The sequence below is a fragment of the Gigantopelta aegis genome, chromosome 14 (genome assembly GCF_016097555.1).
Source record: "Gigantopelta aegis isolate Gae_Host chromosome 14, Gae_host_genome, whole genome shotgun sequence".
NCBI lineage: Eukaryota > Metazoa > Mollusca > Gastropoda > Neomphalida > Peltospiridae > Gigantopelta > Gigantopelta aegis.
Window position 1 is genome coordinate 10,992,523 of NC_054712.1, and position 20,926 is coordinate 11,013,448.

Here is a 20,926-nt window from a genome sequence, read left to right on the forward strand (position 1 = left end):
TGGCGTTAGAAATACCCTTTTTGGTGATTTTAGCTGTTCTGATATTTCGATCTGACAGTGCCATTTATAATACATGTAAGTAACATGAATTAATAATAATAAACAATTTAGTAGTGGTACATTCAACAAAAACGGTGTATTTGTAATCTGAATATTGAATAATATTAATAGCAATTTAGACTTATGTACAAAACATCGTAAGCCTAAGGTCGAAGACTTTTCGCACCCTTGTTTTGGGTTCGTACACAATAAATATAACATATCTTACAGCAATTTCACTTCAAATCCATATTTCGTAAAAGGTACAATTTTGTAATCACAAGATTTGCTTCAAACATATTCAGGTGCATTAGTAATGTTCAAACAAACAAAAATTCAATAGCAATTAATTTTGCATTGGAATTTGTCCAGCATTCTTAAAACGGAAACGTCCTGCACTCAGTGTATGGTTATTGTAAGGAGATTCAAAGTGACGTCATTGAAATATTGACATCATTAAAATTCAAAATTAGCTATATTATTACAATGCTTCGCATGGGCGTACATAGGAGAAAGGGGGGGGGGGGGGTTCCAAAATAGATTGCAGAGATATTGGGCATATATTTCTATGTTGAGTTTTGAACAGAGGGGTTCCAAAATAGATTGCAGAAATACTGGGCATATATTTCTATGTTGAGTAAATATAATAATGTCAGATATCAATATCAGATATATTAAATTATATAAAAAAAAGTGATTTCGAGGGGGGGGGGTTCGATCGAAACCCCCCCCCCCCCCATGTACGCCCATGCTTCGCCACATTAAAATAAAAATTGGTCTACTAACCTTGACCCCCTGTAAAATTTCTATAACAAGCAGACAACGCTGTTTACAGGTTGTTCTTGTTTTTGTGTTTTTTTCATAATTCTGGACAAAATATTAATTTTAAGTTTCAAACGATGAAAGAAATAAAAACTACCTCTTGTCAAATATATCATATCAAAAAATTACAGTTAGATATGTTTTATTTACTGTACAAAACCAAAACAAGGGTAGAAAAGTGACTGAAGAGCTATTCACAAAACAACGTAAATGTAAGGTCTCACTACACAGATGTCATCTGTCATTGAAACTCATTTTAAATGGCCCAACTTCAAACGAAGATTGCCAATATAACGGGTTCTCATTGGCACTAACAACATACAACATTGTGAATATACATTATATAAGCATTTATTTTCACTCCAAAATTGAGAACATTTCCGTCTCAGTTTTTTGCTATATGACCATATCTGGGTGTAGTACCGGTCCGAACAGGTGGTTCATTAACCGATTCACTCCGGCTGTCTCTTGCGCTATACACTCATGTCCCAAAAAGTTTATGCACAATATTACAAAATAACATGGGCAAAATACAGCCAGAAGGCTCACTATTAAACATAAATATTGTTTTAATTCTTCACCATTTCCAAGTGTATATGTGAACCATGACGTGTCACAATTAGGAACTATAGTGGACCACGATGAGTGAACGCTCACCCGGAAGTGATCTGTGTAGTGAGACCTTAAAGTCTAGTAACAGATTTTGTCAAACTTGGTTTGAAGTCAATTTGATAATTTGGGTCATTTACACCATGAAAAGCTATACTAGACCAATGTAACTTATGAACTCTAAACAATACACCAAAAGATAGATGCACCATACCATCCAATAAAACTTCATATCACATTGTTACCCATTGGTCATCCACACAATAGATGGCCATCAAACAAACAGCCACTATATGGTAATGTATGACCTTGTTGGTAGTTCTGATATAGGGAACATACAAAGAAGCTAATTATCTAGTTAGTTCATTAAAAATATTAGTTTTCATCAGTTGTTGCTATGTGCAACAATTGTTTCATAGTGAAGTGTTGAAATCCTGTTTTTTCTGTATATTTCAGCATGAAGATCCACACATTATTAATGACAGATACAAATTCTACTTTTATAGTAGAATACTATGTTATATATTCACAATACCATCAAAACTGTTTGGGTCATTTACATTCGAAAAAATTCATTATGCACAAAATCACAGAAATTAGAGTGAATTTGGATATTGACCTTGTGACCTTGAATTTTGACCTTTTACAATGAGAAACTCAATTTATATATTACATGTAAGAACACTAGACACACACACCCCTAAAAAATAAAAATAAAATAAAAATAAAAATAATAAAAATAAATAAATTTGACATGTTTGCAATATTTACCCAAATAGGGCCCCCATAAGCTTGGCTCAAATCCACATCGATGTAATTACCTTTTATAAGGATGCTACACTAGTACATTTTCATTTTGGCTTGCTAAACCTACATTTTACATTATGGTCTCAATACACAGATGTCATCTGCCATTGAAACCCATGTTAAATTGCCCAACTTCAAAGAAGATTGCCAATAGAACGGGTTCTCATTGGTACTAACAACATACACCATTGCGAACATACATTATATAAGTATTTATTTTTACTCCAAAATTGAGAACATTTCCGTCTCAGTTTTTTGCTATATGACCGCATCTGGCTGTAGTACCGGTCCGAACAGGTGGTTCATTAACCGATTCACCCCGGTTGTCTCTTGCGCTATGTACCCATGTCCCAAAAGGTCGATGCACAATATTACAAAATAACATGGGCAAAATACAGCCAGAAGGCTTACCATTAAACATGCATATTGTTTTAATTCTTCACCATTTCCTAGAAGTGAATATGTGACCCATAACATGTGTGACAATTAGGAACTATAGTGGACCGTCATCAATCAACTCTCACCCGGAAGTGATCTGTGTAGTGAGACCCTAGCTTGTGGCGAAGTGACGTCAGCTCCTGACCAACTCCTGTATGCAGTGTAAACAAAAGCAGTAATTTACGACAAGGCGCTTCTCTTTGATCAACCTGACTTGTAAAACAACATAAATGACGTCATAATATAATAAACTATTTATAATTAATTATATTTCAAGTTGCATTAACGTAACGAAATGGGGTTATAGTATTTTACTCTGTTGAATATTCCAAAGAAAAATTGTATGCTATTAGGCCTATTGGTATGCTACGTTGGAGCAAAAACAACAACCTACGATACCCAAGTGGTCATTTTCTTTTCTTTGGGACTACGTAATTTGTCAATTCTGTGATTTTAAATGGGAAAGTCTACTTAATAGTTTTACAGAACAATTTACAGTAATAAACCTGGTTTTGGCGTAGTTTGCTAAGCTTAGTCGACGTTTGCTACGCTGCTGCGCTCATGCCCAAATTGCTACGTTCAGTTGAAAAAAAATCCAGTAATGAAAAAAAAAATCCGCTAATGAAACCTAGTAATAACTGGATGATTAGTGTATTTGTCCAACGTTTCTACTAACAAATTATGTTTTATTTTTCAAACGTATGCGTTTCATCTTTGTCACAAATTATAGATCTACAGAGTACAGTTGAAAAGCGGGCGATTTCTGGCAATTGTACTAAAAACTGAACGTAATCTTGGAATACAGTAACTAAAAACTGAATTCCTAATTTTTGTGGGGGTTTTTATTTTTATCCCAACATTTAAAAATATAATTTGCGGATTAAGAACCATAGTAAAACAGATGTATTCAATAACAGTCATGTAGTTTTATTGTAGGCCGACCCCAGTCTCGCGTACTATAAAACTGTCAAAGAACTGTTCTTTAGTTCACAATTGCACGAGTCTCTCCCTGGGTTGTCATGCCACGACCAGAGGCGGTCAGTCCCTTTTTAAGGGCCCTATGGACAACCTAGGGAGACACCACAGCATCAGAGAGGTCTAATTAACGAGCTACTCTCGATTCACTGTCAAAATTTATATTAGGCCGGAACTTTCTTTTTGACCGACCGTTCAAAATTGCGCCCAAATTCCTCAATCAAACTTGCGCACCTTTTCTCTTTTGGCAAAATTCTTGCTCCATTCAAAATTCCGTAGCGCCATTAATCCTCCGTTCCCTCCTTCCGCCTGCTACCGACCACGGTCGGGCTGCTGGTGCTCATTTGCACCTGTCAGTGCAGGCGGCCCCTCCCCCCCCCCCCCCCCCCCCCCCCCCAAAAAAGAGACTCATTTGTAACAGGATCTGTCTCGAAAGTTTATATAGCAGTTTCTTTCAACTTTGCCGTATAGCCTACGTTAAAAATAATGCTATGTTGAAAAGAAATGTCGATGATAGTGGAGATCACTCAGATAAAAAAGAAAGTCGTCACAAAGGTACAGAGATTTCTATACTGAAACGTTTTCCTGTATTATGAAAAGCACCGTTAGCGAGAATCACGTATATTGCACACAGTGCAAAATAGATTTTAAGGTTGCTCATATGGTGACATTAAAGACGTTGAGCGACAATGAGCGTCATGTGAAGTCGCAATGGCATTGTGAAATCGGCCGAGCTTCAACGCAATCCATTTCAAGTTGGGTTTTTTGCAACTGCTCCTCAAGCTGCCGAAGATTTGCAAGTGATTCGTACTGAGACTCTGTTCATTGTGGAAAACTATTTAGACAGATGTTTCCAAAGGATAAATATGCACAGCATTTATTAAAAAGAAAGTTTCAGAGGTGCACCTTGCTGGATGAGGATGTCATCTTTTGAGCTTGACAGAGAAGAAGGCAACCAAGGTTTTGCCAGCTGCAACAGGCTTTGATTTTGATGATATTCTCCGTCAGATCAGCTGGTATGTGAACAAAAGTTCCAATCGCCTGTATCGATTCCAGAGCCATCAGCAATCATGTGGTGTTACACAGCTTAAGCTTGTGGACCATTGTCCAACCAGGTGGCTTTCCCTAGGTCTCGCACTTCGTCGCCTCCTGCAGCAGTGGTAACCCCTGCACAAGTTTTTCAAAGAAGAATGTTCCAAGAATATCATTAGGACTCCTAAACAAGTGGAGAAAGACAACATCAAGACTCGAGTCATGAAGTTTTTGGGGAGGCAAACAACTAAACTGTATGCTTTGTTCCTGTTATTTGTCATTGAGGTTAGTTTCTTTTTAATTAATATTATTATGTGTATATGTGAGAGAGGAGAGGTGTATATTTGGGTTATTTAATATTACATCAAGCTTACTTTATTTCTCTCGTATTTTAACTTTTTTATTATTAATATTATTTTTTGTTTTTGTTTTTGTTTGCTTTTAGTAAGTACCTATAGCATAGTGACACTCCAGCCTTTGCCATCTATTGATCTAACTACCAGTGTGCCAAATACATTTAATCACCTTTTGGCGTATTTGAATGACAATCAGCAGAAATAATTTAATTAACGTTATTTTATCGTTTATAGCAAAGCAATCTTGCAAAAATATTCCACCTGCATTGTTCAATTAACTTATAATTATTATTATTTTCAATGTTTATTGCAATTTCTTAATAATTTAAAATTCTGTGATTATAATTTGATTTGAAAACAAGATTAAACTTATGAAGTTTCGTATGTACCACTGAAAGTATAACCGTTCGATAGACCCTTAATATAAATCTCATATGAATTAAGAATATGGAAATCCCGTTTGACTAAAATTAAGTGTGTTTTTGTTGTAGATATTTGACAAGCTTAACACTGAGATGCAAACAGACAAAGCTTAGATCCATGTGGTCAGAAGAAGCATGGAAGTATTCTACAAGAAACTCCTCACCCATTTCCTCAAGCCATCTGCTTTGAGTAGTGGTGGTGTCCTTGATGTCAACTTCACCATCGGCTACAACATAAAGTCTGCACAGGGTTTGGTAATCGGTTCAGGAGCCAGGGGCCATTTGTCATCTCCTGGAGTGGTCAAGAAAGCTGAAGAACGGTTTTTCAAAGATGTATTATCCTTTACCAAGAAGCTTACCTGAAGAAATGTGTAGTTACAAGTGGACAGTCCCTGTGGAAGCATGCTGAGGTTTGTTCATAAGTGAAGGTTGTTGAAGAAATACATATTTGTAATAATTTCACAGCATATTAATTTCTTTCCACAGCTAGACTCTTAATACATTTTCATTCATGTTTGATTCATTTTCTTTTGCACCTACACATATTTGTGCCCTAATATTTACAGGTAGCTGATACCGCCTTGAAGTCCACCAACAAGTTTACATTGCCGAAATACTTTATCCTAAAATTTCCCTTCCTTGCTTCCAGCTGAGGCTACCATTGATGATTTGCAGCTTGAGTACCTGGACTACCAGAATGAGGATCTGCCAGATACAGAGACTGTTGAGGAACAATAGCTCAAGATAACTATGGTTAAAGACCTCAGTGGGTCACCAAGGTCAGTTCTTTAGTGTATATCAGGGTAGATCTGGATGATATTGTAGAGGAGCAGTGGCCCAGATCAGCAAGATAGGTTTAGTTCTAAAACTGTTTATTACAAACTACAGTTATATTAGTCATTGATGTAAGGTGAGCCATTTATTACTTGATATCAGTCCAACAACATAGTTATGTCTTGCTTCTTTGCAGACTCAAGTTGCTGTTTACTGTCATGCTGGGAATACTGCTCATTCCAGTCAGCAACGCTGCCTGTGAGAGTGTTTTTCAGTGTTGTAAGGAAGAACAGAACTGTGTTCCATTCTTCAATGGGAATGGACACCACAGAGGCACTGATGATCCTCAAAGCAAAAGGAATTGTCTGCCATCATGAGGAACTTGGTGATGATTTGCTGAAGAAGTGCAAAAACACTACATTTGTTAGCTTAAGGAAAAATGAACTGTTGTAACTTGAAATACAAGACACAACTAATGTGATGCTAGCAGAATGAATAATGCATATTTGTGTTCAAAGTTATTTTGTGTTTTCTTTTGCTGGTGTTTATGACATTCGGCCATGCTACGCTCAAATATCATTTGCTAAGCTCAGCTTGTCAGGAATGCTACTCTCACTTGTGGCTAGGGGTTGGCAGCTCTGAAACCATGTCCATTACCATTTTAGGGGCGACAGGTAATATTACAAATTACCTATGTATTTTGCCCGAGGGTACAACAGATTTTTTGGCAGATTTTTTTTTTTTTTTTTTTTTTTTTTTTTTTTTGAAAAAATTAATTACTCTCAACATTACTGTGTGATTTTCTTACCCCTAACCCTAAACGTAACCCATTTTCTTTCTTGGGGAGCCCCCCCCCCCTCCCCCACCACCACCACCACCCCCTGTTGACTGGTTGCATTCAATTCCATAGCGCCAGACCAAAAAAATTCTTCTGGCAGAAACGTTAAATACCGGTATGTATTTTTGTGTGTAGACAGTGTCAATTAATTGGATCGTCAGGTTACCAATTAAATACACACCTAAAAATCATGAACAAAACATGATATAGTTATTTCAACTTGTTGTGTAGGCACTTTGACAATGGTGGTTTATTTTGTATTGAAAAATAATATATATTTAGTGCTGGCTTACTGGAAAGCATATTATTACAGAACATTGCAATGCATGCCTATTTTAACTTCCCGCAAAAACGTAGATTTCCTTCTCTAGTTCTAAGACTCCAGTAGTGACGTTTAATACCCACAGGAAAAAATATATATCCTATAGTGCTCTCCACAGGGAAGACTTTTTTCATACTATGGAATTTAATACAAGCTATTTATTTCTAAGCCCATTGTTTTCTAAATTGCCCAGAAAAATAATTGTTTTCAATTAGTTATTTTCAAAACACTTTTTCTTATTTTCTTATGTCAAACCAAACATTTTTTTTTTTAATAAAAAAATAATAAAAAATAAAATTGTAGGAAGATGAGACAGACTATAGTGTTTACTATTCGTTCGGCTATGCATATACATCATTATGACTACTCGCCCTGACAACAATAATAAAGAAAGATTTACAAACCAAAAAAAAAAAAAAAAAAAAGTTATTTCTCCATACATTGATTCCTAGAGTAAATGCATAAAACACAATATTTGGGGCAAAATGTGGAATATATATTTTTAAAAAAAAGGTATACAGGTTTAGTTCATTTGAACAACATTAACAACATTTATTCATATTAGCATTAATGCCAAACAGCTGTATAGGGTTGCAAACGAATTATTACGCATTTTTACATTGGATTATAACTAATTTTAAGGGTAGAAAGATGGAAATACATGGTAAAAAGGTCTCAGGTTAGCACATTTTGCCGGAATATGTATAATTTTTGCCCGAATTTGAGTTTTGCCCACGTCTCGTGCGCTTATACTTCAAGAGCATGTGCAGGGGGAGGATCTCGATGGTCAAAACCCTTCCCTGCTCAAGCAAATTTTCTTCTTTTTTTCTCATATTTCCGGGGGAGCGTGACTCGACCGCTTATAAACCTCGGCCATCATAGTTTACACACACGCATACACGCACACACAGACGCACCGCTAAAATTCCTGCACTCGTGCCTGCTCTTAAATCTCAATTTGCTTATATATCTCAATCGTTAGTTAAATCGTGAACGTTAGTGTTGACAGCCATCACTAAACAGCACAGAAACGGTTACCGCTGTTTCACTGAAAGCGTTTTGTTTCTGTGACTTGTACGTGCTTGGAAGTCGAAGGGAAACGTCATCTGGAGGGAGACTACTATAACTCAGCTTATTAAAATAATTATTGTATAGTACTTTAAAATTCAAGTGAAGTTATTGAACACCTCGTGTCATTAACTCTATATATGTCAACAGTAAGTTTTTAATCATTACATTGCACTGGGCCCTGTTCCACGATGCGGCGTAGCTTACTATCGTCGTAAATTACTGTGAAAATTTACAATAGGTACGAGGCAGCTGCAAGCCACTAACGTAGCTGTCAAATGATTTTGTTATTTTCTAAGAAGGATACTAACTTTTTGTATAAAAATGGATCTAATACATAGCAAATAACTTTTATAAAACTCGGCGTTCGATGAAAAAAACATTCTAGGCCATAGACTTTCACACGAAAATACGGGAGATAACTCTCATGTCTTATGCATTCGGCAATTATCGCTTAGCAAATAAACTGACAAAGTTACTTCATGGATGTCCGGTACCAATGAATACAACATCTAAGATGTTTCGAAAAGTCTGTAACCAATTAATTATTTAACTAATTCGTACTTCTTCGTAAAGAATATTTTAATCATTAAAGGGGCACTTAAAGCCGCACACCCTAGTTCCATCCAGCGAAAATAAATTATAATTTGGTTAATCTACAAACCTGTAACACACTTAGATCATGTTTTTATCAAATGGAGTGAAAAAGCAGGTTTTATATCGATAAATACCATGGGAATGCCCATGTCCCAATTGCTTGAAATAATTTTGACAGTTAGTATTCTGATGTCACCGGTCGATGTCGCTCGAAGCACAACAATGCCTACGTCACGACAAATTTCACAGACTTGGGGTGCGTTCGTTTCACCTCTCCTGGACATGTTCCAACTGTTCTGTCCTGGTTGTATCCCCTCTCCAGATATCGTAAGACTTAGCAAAATGATTGGTTTTAAGGGTTTGTAACGTTTTATATTGAGACACTTACTTGTCTGAACTTTATTGTTACTGAAAATGTTCACGAACTGTGAAGAAAAATCTCACAAATGAACAACAACAAATCGGATGTTGATTGCGCGAACCGTGCACGAGAAAACAAACCGAACCAAAATGATAACGGTCACGTGATATATCAACGTCTGTGACATTGAAATGGAAATATCCCCTCTAAAAATAGATTGGACCTCGCTTGCTTAACGGTTTTTTCTCGACAACACGTCTTGTGAAAAAATGCATTTCGTGGTTTTACAAACATCAGGATTACCAAAAAGCACTTCAGGTGAATGGAAATGTGTATTCTAAATAATAAAATGTAAGTAAAGTGCAATTTTATTTGTGAAAAATGGGGTTTAATAGCGAAAAACAACGCCGTAATGGTTAACAAATAAACGTAACTAGGGTGTGTCCCTTTAAGACTACCGTAAGGTTGCTTCGTGGAACGGCTGTAAAGTTTACAGTGCCAGTTGTAACATTCACCGTAAGTCACTACAATTAACTTTAGCTACAATTGTTTCGTGGAACGGGGCCCTGGTCGTTAAGTATAGCGGTTCCATATTTAGCGCGGTAGTTCTGTCAACGGTTAGGAGAAGACATGCTTTATTTAATAGTGCACCACTAAACACTATATATAATGACGTCGAACATTATTATTAAGGGCCACAAAGATAACGAGAAATGGGAAACCCGCATCCGCTATACCAGGGACTAGTATCGACCCGCCCCCCCCCCCCCCCCCCCCCCAAAAAAAAAGAAGAAAAAGAACCACATGCTGTGGTCTTTTATATGCACTTTGATATACCAGTTGTGGAGCAATGGTTGTGACAAAAAATTTTAAAAGCCCAATGGTGGCCAGGTCCACCTTGGAGGTTCGATCCTAAGACCTAAACACCTCAGGCGAACACTCTTCAGACATAGCTAAATCTCGCACCCGACTTGACGGTTAGGTCTACACGCTATATAACCTATTATAACATATTAATATAACCTATTGAATATTAACTGAGCGCATCATGCGACATACATGGAATGAGCAAATACTGTAAAGATAAACCACATTGCCATGCTATTTAGTGCTTGAACATTAAATTGATATAAGCACATTAATTCCCGACATCTCACCTGACAGTCATTTGTGGGCATACATACATACATGCTATTTTTGGATAAAGAAAGAAAGGAGAAAAAAGATTTTTTAGGGTAGCAACTCCTCCCCCCCCCCCCCCCCCCCCCCCCCCCCCCCCGTAGGTACGGCCCCGATAATAACATACCTGGTGTTTGGCACACACATATACATGCAGTTAGAGATTGTTTTAATAGGATTTTTTTTATGTTGATTTTGATTGAATAAGTAAAAAGTAAAACACATCCCAACTTTTTAATAAGTTGGGGCAAAGCCAAGCCCTACCCCCCCCCCCCCCCCCCCCCCCCCCCGCACACACACACCTGCAACGAGGTACAGCGATCGATCTAGGGTCGATTTTCGTCGGTGGGCCCATTGGGCTATTTCTCGTTCCAGCCAGCGCTCCACAACTGGAGTAACAAAGGCCGTGGTATGTACTATCTTGTCTGTGGGATGGTGCATGTAAAATATACCTTACTGCTAATTGAAGAGTATCTCATGAAGTGGCGACAGCGGGTTTCCTCCCTCAATGTCTGTGGTCCTTAACCATATGTCCGACGCCATATCACCGTAAATAAAAAGTGTTGAGTGCGTCATTAAATAATACATTTCCTTCTTTTTTTCTTCTTTTTTTTACCTTCAACGGCTCTGGTAGTGTGGCGCAATACTAATTTTGAATATAATACAAATTCGGCTAAAATAAAGCCTCAGAAAATGATAATTGTTTTGTTACTCAATTTTGTTGAAAACTGAAAATCAAATATTGTTGTGCATTGCAACTTTAAACTCTTTCCATTGACGTCAGATAAACACTGATACACTGATAAAAATCCTAAGAAGGGGGGAGGGGGTGTCACTACTTTTTATAAAAATGAATGAACATGAATGAAACATACAAATTAAACCCTGAGATGTGTATGCTATTTTCTGGAGCAACTGCCCCCCACCCCCCGGAGGGTATGGCCCTGACCTCCGATGTTTACAAGTCTAAGCTACAAAACAAGCGTGCAAATTCCGCTCAGTTTTCAAGCGGAATCGATAAAATCATGGAATTAATTATTTTGTGGCGAAAAATGGTATGTACCAACATATATATAGATGATTCATCACGAGAGTTTTTTATATGTAAAATATCATCTGAGTCTTTTGTTGTTGTTGTTTGTGTTTTTTGGTTAACAAATAACTATACAAGGTATAACTGCTTTTTTGTTAGCTGTTTGGGTATTAAGACTATCAACAAGAATTCCGGGTGGTTTTACCCTGAAATAATTTCAAACCCTGTATTTCGCAAAGGGAGCCAACTCTCAACGCCTTATTATCGTGTGTTTTATACGTTTAAGAGTATGTTGTAATCGTATCGGGAAAACAAAATTGAACACCCGTAGCCGAACAAAAATATTTGTCGTGTTGTAATAACTTATGGAACCTGTAAAAAAGCATGTCAAGTTATTACTTAAAATATGTTTTTGAGAATTAGCTCAAGTTCTAACACGGTAACTAATTACGCAATGCTATATTCTAGCATAAGCATTTAATCTAGCATATATTTTTTGCCAAACGTGCTCAAGAAATCTTCAAATAATCAGTAAAAATTCAATTTACCGAATTGTGGTATTCTCCATTCATAATGAATTCAAGACTTTTAACAAGTTTAATCAGTGAGGGGTGCTGGAGAAAATTACGTCGGTCTCATCCGCAGTTTGTGTTTTCGTACAACCAGTCGAGCAAGTCACGTCACATTTCGTACACCGGCAAATCCTGTATTTTCTCGCAAATAACACGGTGTACTTGTGGTATGCATTAGCTATTGACCAATTAAAACGCATGAAATTTATCTAAAAGGTAATATCAAATTAATCAAATACGTTACCGTCTTTGTAAGCTGTACATGTATTTATAGCCACGTGTATGCGTAAATAACAAGTTAGTTCATGGAAAGCTCAATATTACGCATGTTCATTTGAATCAGCTCATGCATACAGGTGTACATGTAACAACTTTATTGTTAACACTTCAAGATGCAATAATATGACGACACAGTAGGCCTTTCCTTTTTCTTTTCTTTTTCATTTTTAAAATCATTTATTCAAGTGTTTCAAGTGCTGTCCAGTGAATGGTTTTATGTGTAAGTGTGATAGCGAGTTTGACTGCATGTGAAGTACTATTTGTGTACACTTTTGCATCACTATTTCTTTTTTCTTTTCTTTTCTATTATTTTCTTCTTCTTTTTAATTTTTTTTTTTTTTTTTTCATTCTTTCATATTCTATTGTAAAATAATATATTTCCTTCCACTGGTTATTCTTGACTGTTTACATGTAGTCTAAATTTACAGCTATGTAAAACAGGTTGCCATGTATATTGTATGTATATAGAAGAGAGACTTGTCAAACTTGTGCTCGATTATTTTGTTATTTGTACAATAAAATATGTTTTCAATCAGTTAATGGCTTTTTGTTTACAGATTACATGGATGAGCTCTGCGAACAAACGTTCACGGTGCCCGGCGAAAAGACGGCGGGAATACTGAAACTTACTCGCTCGAGGACTTACAAGTCTAATATGCAATGTAAGATGAAACTCAGAGCTCCGAGCTATCAGATGTTGATGGTTCAATTTACCAAACTCGATTTAAAGAGAGACGGCGACAAGTGCATTGACTGGGTGCAGATGTACGATTCAGAGCCGTTGAAAATCAATGGTTTGTTTATGTTCTTAGTCAGGTTTGACCAGGTTGCGAATTTAGCACTACGATTTCATGCTTCCGCAAATCCCTGATTTTAGAGATTAAACGAAAATGCCCATATCTGAATAACATTTATTCATAATATTAGCATTACTACCAAACAGCTATATAGCTTTGCAAACGAATCATTACACATTTTTACATGGGTTACAGCTAATATTGTGGGTAGAATGATGGTAATACATAGTGAAAAGGTTTCAGGCCAGCTCGTTTTGCACAAATATTTTCTTAAGTTTTTTGCCCTATTTTGAGGATGTTTTTTGGGTGGTTGGGGGGTGGTTCGTGTGCATTGTGTCGTTTAACAGCCTGCTTTACATCTGACTAAATTGTCTGGACCTGCATGGCCTCTTCTTGGTTTGAAAAATCTAGTAGCTTACCCCGAGCCATCGGCCATACTTGTTCAATGGAATCGGATGTTCTCTTCATTTCCACATATCCACTTAATCCACTTAATACACCTTCAGCTGCAGATACTTAGGAGAACATTTTCTAATTATAGTACCGTCCAGAAACTCCACCACACATGTTAAATAAATTATTATCTCCTGCATAATTAGAATCTTCTTTTATAGAACTGACACTCAGACTTTCACATGACTTCGAAACATTACATACTTAACTTGATTATACGTTCCCGCCACAGCTCCTTACACTGTGGTTTTACATAACTATATATAAATAATATGTTCATATACTTACCATTTACGACACCCAATAGCCGATATGTATTTTTTTGCTGGGGTGTCGTTAAACAAACATTCATTCATTCAATCACATTACATCTGCATTCTTTCAGGGACGCAATATTTCTACCATGTATCCTCAAAATTGTGTCACATCCTAACATAGCTTGGAAGTATAAAATATCCCAATACACTTTGTCACTAAATTCTTCCTGTTTAGTTGGTGTTCCACACCTTTTGCTACACCTCTCTTTCTCTCTCTCTCTCTCTCTCTCTCTCTCTCTCTCTCTCTCTCTCTCTCTCTCTCTCTCTCTCTCTCTCTCTGTGTGTGTGTGTGTGTGTGTGTGTGTGTGTGTGTGTGTGTGTGTTTGTTATTAATTGTCTTCTCTTTTGCTTTCTCTCAATTTAGAGATATCAAAACAACTATGTAAAAAGCAATCATCAAAATATGTGTCGGACACGGACTACATTACTATCATCTTTGTCAGCGGTTCTGGTCCGGCCAAAGAGGGATTTGAAATGGTGTATAATTCCTTTCACTTGGGTAAGTAGTAGTTTCTATTTAATTCCATTCACATATGCTTGTTATCAGGCGCATGTGGAGCAGTAGGATTTCGGGGATCGAAACACGTGTATACCTCCCTGTTTAGGTACATTACTTGTTTCACAATATATTTTCCTGTTGGTTCATGACTCGACTCCCCTATAAACGTTGATGTTGACAGCGTATACTCACCCGGCCTCGGTGGTATTGTGGTTAAGCCATATCAGACATAAGGCTGGTAGGTACACAGTTCGCAGTACCGGCTCCCACCCAGAGAAAGTTTTAATGACTAAGTGGGTAGATGTAAGACCACTACACCCTCTTCTCTCACTAACAATTAATTCACTGTCCTGGACAGACAGCCCAGATAACTGAGGTGTGTGCTCAGGACAGCTTACATGAACCTTAATTGGATATAAGCACGGAAATAAGTTGAAATATAGTGTAGACCCATCCCTGCTCAAATTATTGCACACACACACTTATTTGTTCACACCCTCGTGAAAAGGTAGGACAAAAGTAGGAATGTAAATATAGAAAAGGTACCCGGTAGCAAAAATAGAAGGAAAAAGTAGGACTGGAACAGCACGTAAAAACATTACTCCTGTTCATACTGGGTACATGAATGTATGAAATCCAAAAGGTGATATAACATAACGGTACTTAAAAATTTGTATGTGGTCATCAGTTTGTAACTGCATTTTTTGTTTTGCAAAATAACATTTTGGTGCCAGACATTCAGATAGATAATATCACACGGAGCATGCTGCCAACCAAACTCAAGGATTACAGGTCATAGAAGAGATTGCAAATGTTGCAAATATCAGCCAACATGTACTTTTGCTAGTAAAACAATAATTCTCAGAGTACTAAACTATATCTCTATGAAAAATGAGAAAATTACCATGAAAGTCACAATTGATCTGCAACAAAACGTGATAAAGCCATACACAAATTTTCAGTTCACAATCTTAAAGTATTGCCCCCACTACACACACACACCCTCCCTCCCCCCCCCCCCCCCCAAAAAAAGTTTTTGTTTTTTTTTTGGTCAAGTGTCATAAGTGAAAAATTACTAAATTGTCTTGAACGTCAAACGTAATCTGTAACAGTGCATGGTATAGCTTATACACAAAATTGCACTGAAAAAATCATAAAATATTAGTGAAATAAGTGTTATCAGTCATTCAGTGAAAATTTCACTATTTCACTCTAAAATTTGTTATCGTCACTATTAAATGTATTATCGTCACTGTAGAAAGTGTTCTCTTCACTGTAAAACAGCCAGAACTATTTTGATGCTGGCATTTTAAAAATAAAGGTAAATTGCCAAAAGTTATATAATAAATAGAAAATGTCATGTTTTTTGTTAAATATGATTTATATCTCATCTCGTGAAGTTTGCAATTCCATATCGCACTCGTTGCGCAAGCGCGACTCGTGAGATATGATTGCAAGCTTCACTCGATGAGATATAAATCATATTTGACAAAAAAAATGAAATATCCTCTATATGTTCCATCGTAATCACAAAAGCTGTAACGATCATTTCCAGAAATTCCTAAGCATTAAGCCCTGGTCACACTGTCAAGGATCGCCTGGCCGGATCCACGACGGATGAAAACCTCACGGATGGCCCCGGATAGTAGTCTATCCGCGGTCCCTTACGGATGCACCACGGTTTAACTGCGGCTTTCAATAGCTAAACCAAGGATTATTAAGGATAGGGGTTTGCTGACAACGGGGAGAGCTATGGATCGCCAAGGATCGGTACAGTTTAGTATGGACCCAGCGTCCTGATCCTTGACAGTGTGACCGGGGCTTGAGGCCGGGGATTACTACGATTAAGTAAGGATAAGTTTAAGTACGATTTATTTCGGATTACAATGGATTTTTACTTTCTTTTACAAATCATTAAGAATGTACTACGGTTCGATCCGTGATGAATTTTTAGACATGTTCAAATTTTCACGGACATACAAGTAATACTACGATTCATCAGGGATTTAATACGGACAGCTACGGACCACAGCGGATTGTCATGAATGATGCCGAATCCATGGCTAACCAGCGTGACTGGGGCTTTAGGTCATCATGCTTCATAAACTTGATCTAAACAGTTTAGTTATATCGACGACTGATGTGGAAAGTTAAGTATATTGCAACCCAAGTATCAGGATACGTATCGTATCGCGACCTCCCGTATCGTTACAGCTTATAGTCCATGGGCCAGATACCGAAACCCTCCCCTCTCCCCCCCCCCCCTGGGATTTTTGGAGACAAGTATTTTTAGATACCTCATTATATATGAATTTAATATCTGCTTGTCTGCAGCAAAAATGTTGGTGGATTAAAAAAATATCGCCATTTGAATGGGGGTACCGTTGCACATTTTTTGTCCCAAAAACACTATATTGAAAAATTAAATAGAGTGATAAAGTTGTCATCCATATAAATTTTTAACAGATATAAGGCAAACATTTATTATATTCATCCTATACTAGATGTTAATAGTAAGAAACCAAATAACAATGCAATATGTGGTATGAATAATGATATACTCATCAGCAAAAGTTAAGCAATGACTGAAATGCATTATTTTCTATATTTACACATATTTTGGGCTGCTTGAATCTTACTATTAAAAATTGCACTGTATTTAATATATTGAGGCAGCATTATTTAAATATGGTTCAGTATATCTGCCTATACTATACTCAACAAAATTAATTAAGGTCCAATAGATATTTTAGCATTTTCCTTTAAATATGGAGGGAAATACAACTTCTTCCGTTGAAAGTTGTCAGCATTGTGGCATGTTCTTAAACTTAATGACTTAAATAACAATTTTGAGGGAACACAATGACAAAAAACATTCTGAACAAATGTGTAACTGTCACGGGGATTCTATCATTCCCGTAACTGAATAAAACACGATTATCCAAATATCTCTCCTAACTGTATATCTATTAGATCTCTCAGTAACGGGCAGTTCAAAACCGCTTTGGCTCGTCTAGGTATGATCAGAGATACGATCTTATATAAAGTATATATTATTATAGCACGTTTAGTTCACTAGAAAACACAACAAAAACACAATACACTTTGGAATCTGTATTAACCTACGCTGACAAATGTACAGCCGTAGTAGTTAATTAATAACAACAATAATAACAACCCAGAACTGATCACTTAATTAGTTAATCTCTAGGTGTCTCGTTTACACAATATGCGAATCACTCCACCGTGACACAACACCCACACGTGTGATAATTGAGAAACGCTTCTAGGAGAACTTGATTAATAAAGGAATTACAACATTATTCCTAACTGGTTAATTTTTAATTAACCCTTACTACTCGTTCAATAACGTGTGATAATTGAGAAACGCTTCTAGGAGAAGTTAATTAATACAGGAATTGCAACACTATTCCTAACTGGTTAATTTTTAATTAACCCTTACTACTCGTTCAGTAACGTGTGATAATTGAGAAACGCTGCCAGGAGAACTTAATTAATAAAGGAATTACAACACTATTCCTAACTGGTTAATTTTTAATTAACCCTTACTACTCGTTCAGTAATGTGTGATAATTGAGAAACGCTTCTAGGAGAACTTAATTAATAAAGGAATTACAACACTATTCCTAACTGGTTAATTTTTAATTAACCCTTAACTACTCATTCAGTAACCTTGTAACACAGAATTAATACTGGTACCTATCACAATAAAGACAATAACCTACAGTGTACCTAGGTTTTCTAGGATGACTGGCTAAGCTTTATATTACCAAATACTCGTATAATGTTAGAACGAAAGTCTACGATTTACTTCGTCAGATGACCGAAGACACTGTCTAAAGAATATTGGTATAATACAGTATTAAAATATTTAAAGTCACAACAATCACATCAAGGTTATACAACAGAGCAGAAATAAAATATTTACCAGTCCGGACGGACAACGTTCCCCCGGGATACCTTCCTTTTTGGTTCTCCCTCATAACTCTAAAACCTAGCTATTTATTATAAAAATCAGAATATCGCCTTGGGGTACAAGGCGGTCCTCCCCCTATCATCTGATATTCCACCTCTCCCAGAGACGTATTTTTCTCTTTGATCGCCAGACTTACTGACGCCATCGTCGCCAAATCACGGTTGTAAAAACTGCACTCGCAGAGGTATTACATAACTACTGGCCACATGGCTCCGCACCTGGGCTGGGTGTGTATTAGACGACCATCTCGCAGAAGTATTACGTAACAAGTTGCCCATCTGGGCTTAAGTGCAATGAAACTGCACAAGGCCTTCTAAAACAATTAATATCGCCACAGGCGAAAACAAATTAAGGGCATGTACCGTCACAGTAACAAATACTTGTAACAAATATTTTTCATAAGTATGTGAAATTCCAGTGTTTTTTGCGTGTATAACCAGTAAAAGTTTACTGAAACAATGTATAGAAGCCATATATATGACCAAAACATGTTAAAATAATATGACAGTAACAAAGAATTATATTATAATATAAGAAAGTTTACTAGCCCTTAATTAATTTTGTTGAGTATACATGTATGTGCATCAATATTATGAATATGTCCCTCTTTACTAAACACCAGTGTTAAAAATTTAAAGCATCAGTTTTGTGTACCTATCATAATTTCATCTATCTCACAGAAGTTCATCATATACTAGTCTGTGTTTGTAATATTTTTAGATTTGCCTTTATATTTACATTGTGCTTAACGTATGCTCAAGTGTATATAATTAGTTTCTACATCAAATATTACCTAGGAAAGTTTTGACTTCCTTTCATATTCCATTGCATTTACATGCAATTAAAGTATGTCTGTCATGTTCACAATTTCTGGTATTCTCCTTCTCCAGGCTCTGCTCTGGTTCCCCCATCAGTATGTCCATCAGCTCTCATGGTATCATATCACTATTTCATCTCTAGTGTGTCTTCTAAAATTTCTCAGCCATATGACAATTGGGTTAGGGAATAGCCTGGACTGGCTGGTATGACTGATACCAAATGACAACTTGGCAATTTGTTCTCTTTATGTGCATTCTCAGAGCATTCTCAGTGAATACATGCATGTAGAGTGGAGAAGGCTGATTTATATTCTACTGTAGTTCAATATTATCATCCTTGGTTTGGCAACAAACATTTCCAGATATTTCTTAAGTCATGATGTTTTTGTATCTTATTCGCACCTGCACTTCCATAGAGAAGGTATATGAAATGATTTACTTCTTAAATATATGAACATCAATTTTTGCTGAACTTCCATGAGCTAACAACATTTCAAGGAAGACTTGGTGTTGCTTGAGAATATTCAAAACCTCCAGTTTTCCATTCTGCATAAAAGCACTGTTGGTATCATAGCCAGTAATGGCAAGCACAGCTGGAATTGCTAGTTGGTGTCTTCCCTGCATCCTTAATGATGCTGTGCACATATATAAGATGCCTCTTGTTGCCAAATTGAGTGTATACAAATGTCCGTATCTGGGATGGTGAACTGGCAGCAATGTACAGACTTTGAAGTATAATCTTTACAACACCCCCAAACATGGTTTGCGTTTGAAAAATGTACTTTGTCTCACAAATAGAACCCTCTTCCCAAGAAGCTGAGGGCAGAGTTTTCTTTTTTTCATTTAAAAGGTCTTCCAGTCTCTTAAGACCTTTGTAGGGATTCCTTAGATCAAGTGTGGCTTGGAAGAACCCCTTTCACATGAGAAATTTCGTGCCAAACCACTAATGCTGTTATTATGCTACTGTGGATTAGTTGCAAACCTTCCATCCAGTAGATATTCCCTGAAAATATGGTGTACCAATAGAGCAAATTGGAAGAGAGCAAATTGCCATGGTCTCATATGGTATTAGTCATATCACAAAGTCCAGGGTATTCCTCAACCACATAGAAATGGCTGAGAAATGTCCAAAGAAATACTGAAGCTGAATTGGATGGTTTGTGATCTGATAATGCAAGAGCTGTTGACATATTGAGGGAGGAACAGGAGCAAAGGCCCAGAACAAAAATAAGAAATTACAGATATTGTGAACATAATAGACATTATATTTGAGTCAGATGATAAGACTGAAATAGGGAAGAAAGTCAAGTGCTAGATATGCCTGATGACTATATCTGATGTCAATTATATAAACCTAAGCATAAATTAAGCACAATTTAAATACAAATATGTTTTTAAAAATAGTACAAGCTTCTGTGAGATAGATCAGGGCACAATATTTCACGCGAACCGCCGTTCTGTTCGCGTGTCGGTTAAGCAAAATTAAATTTACGCGAACCGCAAATCGGTTACGTCGTGACCT

The 20,926-nt window shown here is 36.7% G+C and overlaps 1 protein-coding gene and 1 long non-coding RNA gene across 2 annotated transcripts in view; both read left to right on the plus strand.

Moving 5' to 3' along the window:
* The window catches only part of LOC121388630, a 33,081-nt gene continuing 12,155 nt past the window's right edge, over nt 1-20,926 (plus strand). The window contains exons 1-3 of the mRNA XM_041520052.1: nt 1-75; nt 13,081-13,317; nt 14,455-14,589. Coding sequence (XP_041375986.1) covers nt 13,086-13,317; nt 14,455-14,589 — 367 coding nt within the window. The 5' untranslated portion in view covers nt 1-75; nt 13,081-13,085. The remainder of the gene's footprint in view (nt 76-13,080; nt 13,318-14,454; nt 14,590-20,926) is intronic.
* LOC121388631 lies at nt 5,543-6,780 on the plus strand. The gene is made up of 3 exons (XR_005959994.1): nt 5,543-5,910; nt 6,150-6,279; nt 6,471-6,780. It is a non-coding gene; the product is annotated as an uncharacterized LOC121388631 (long non-coding RNA).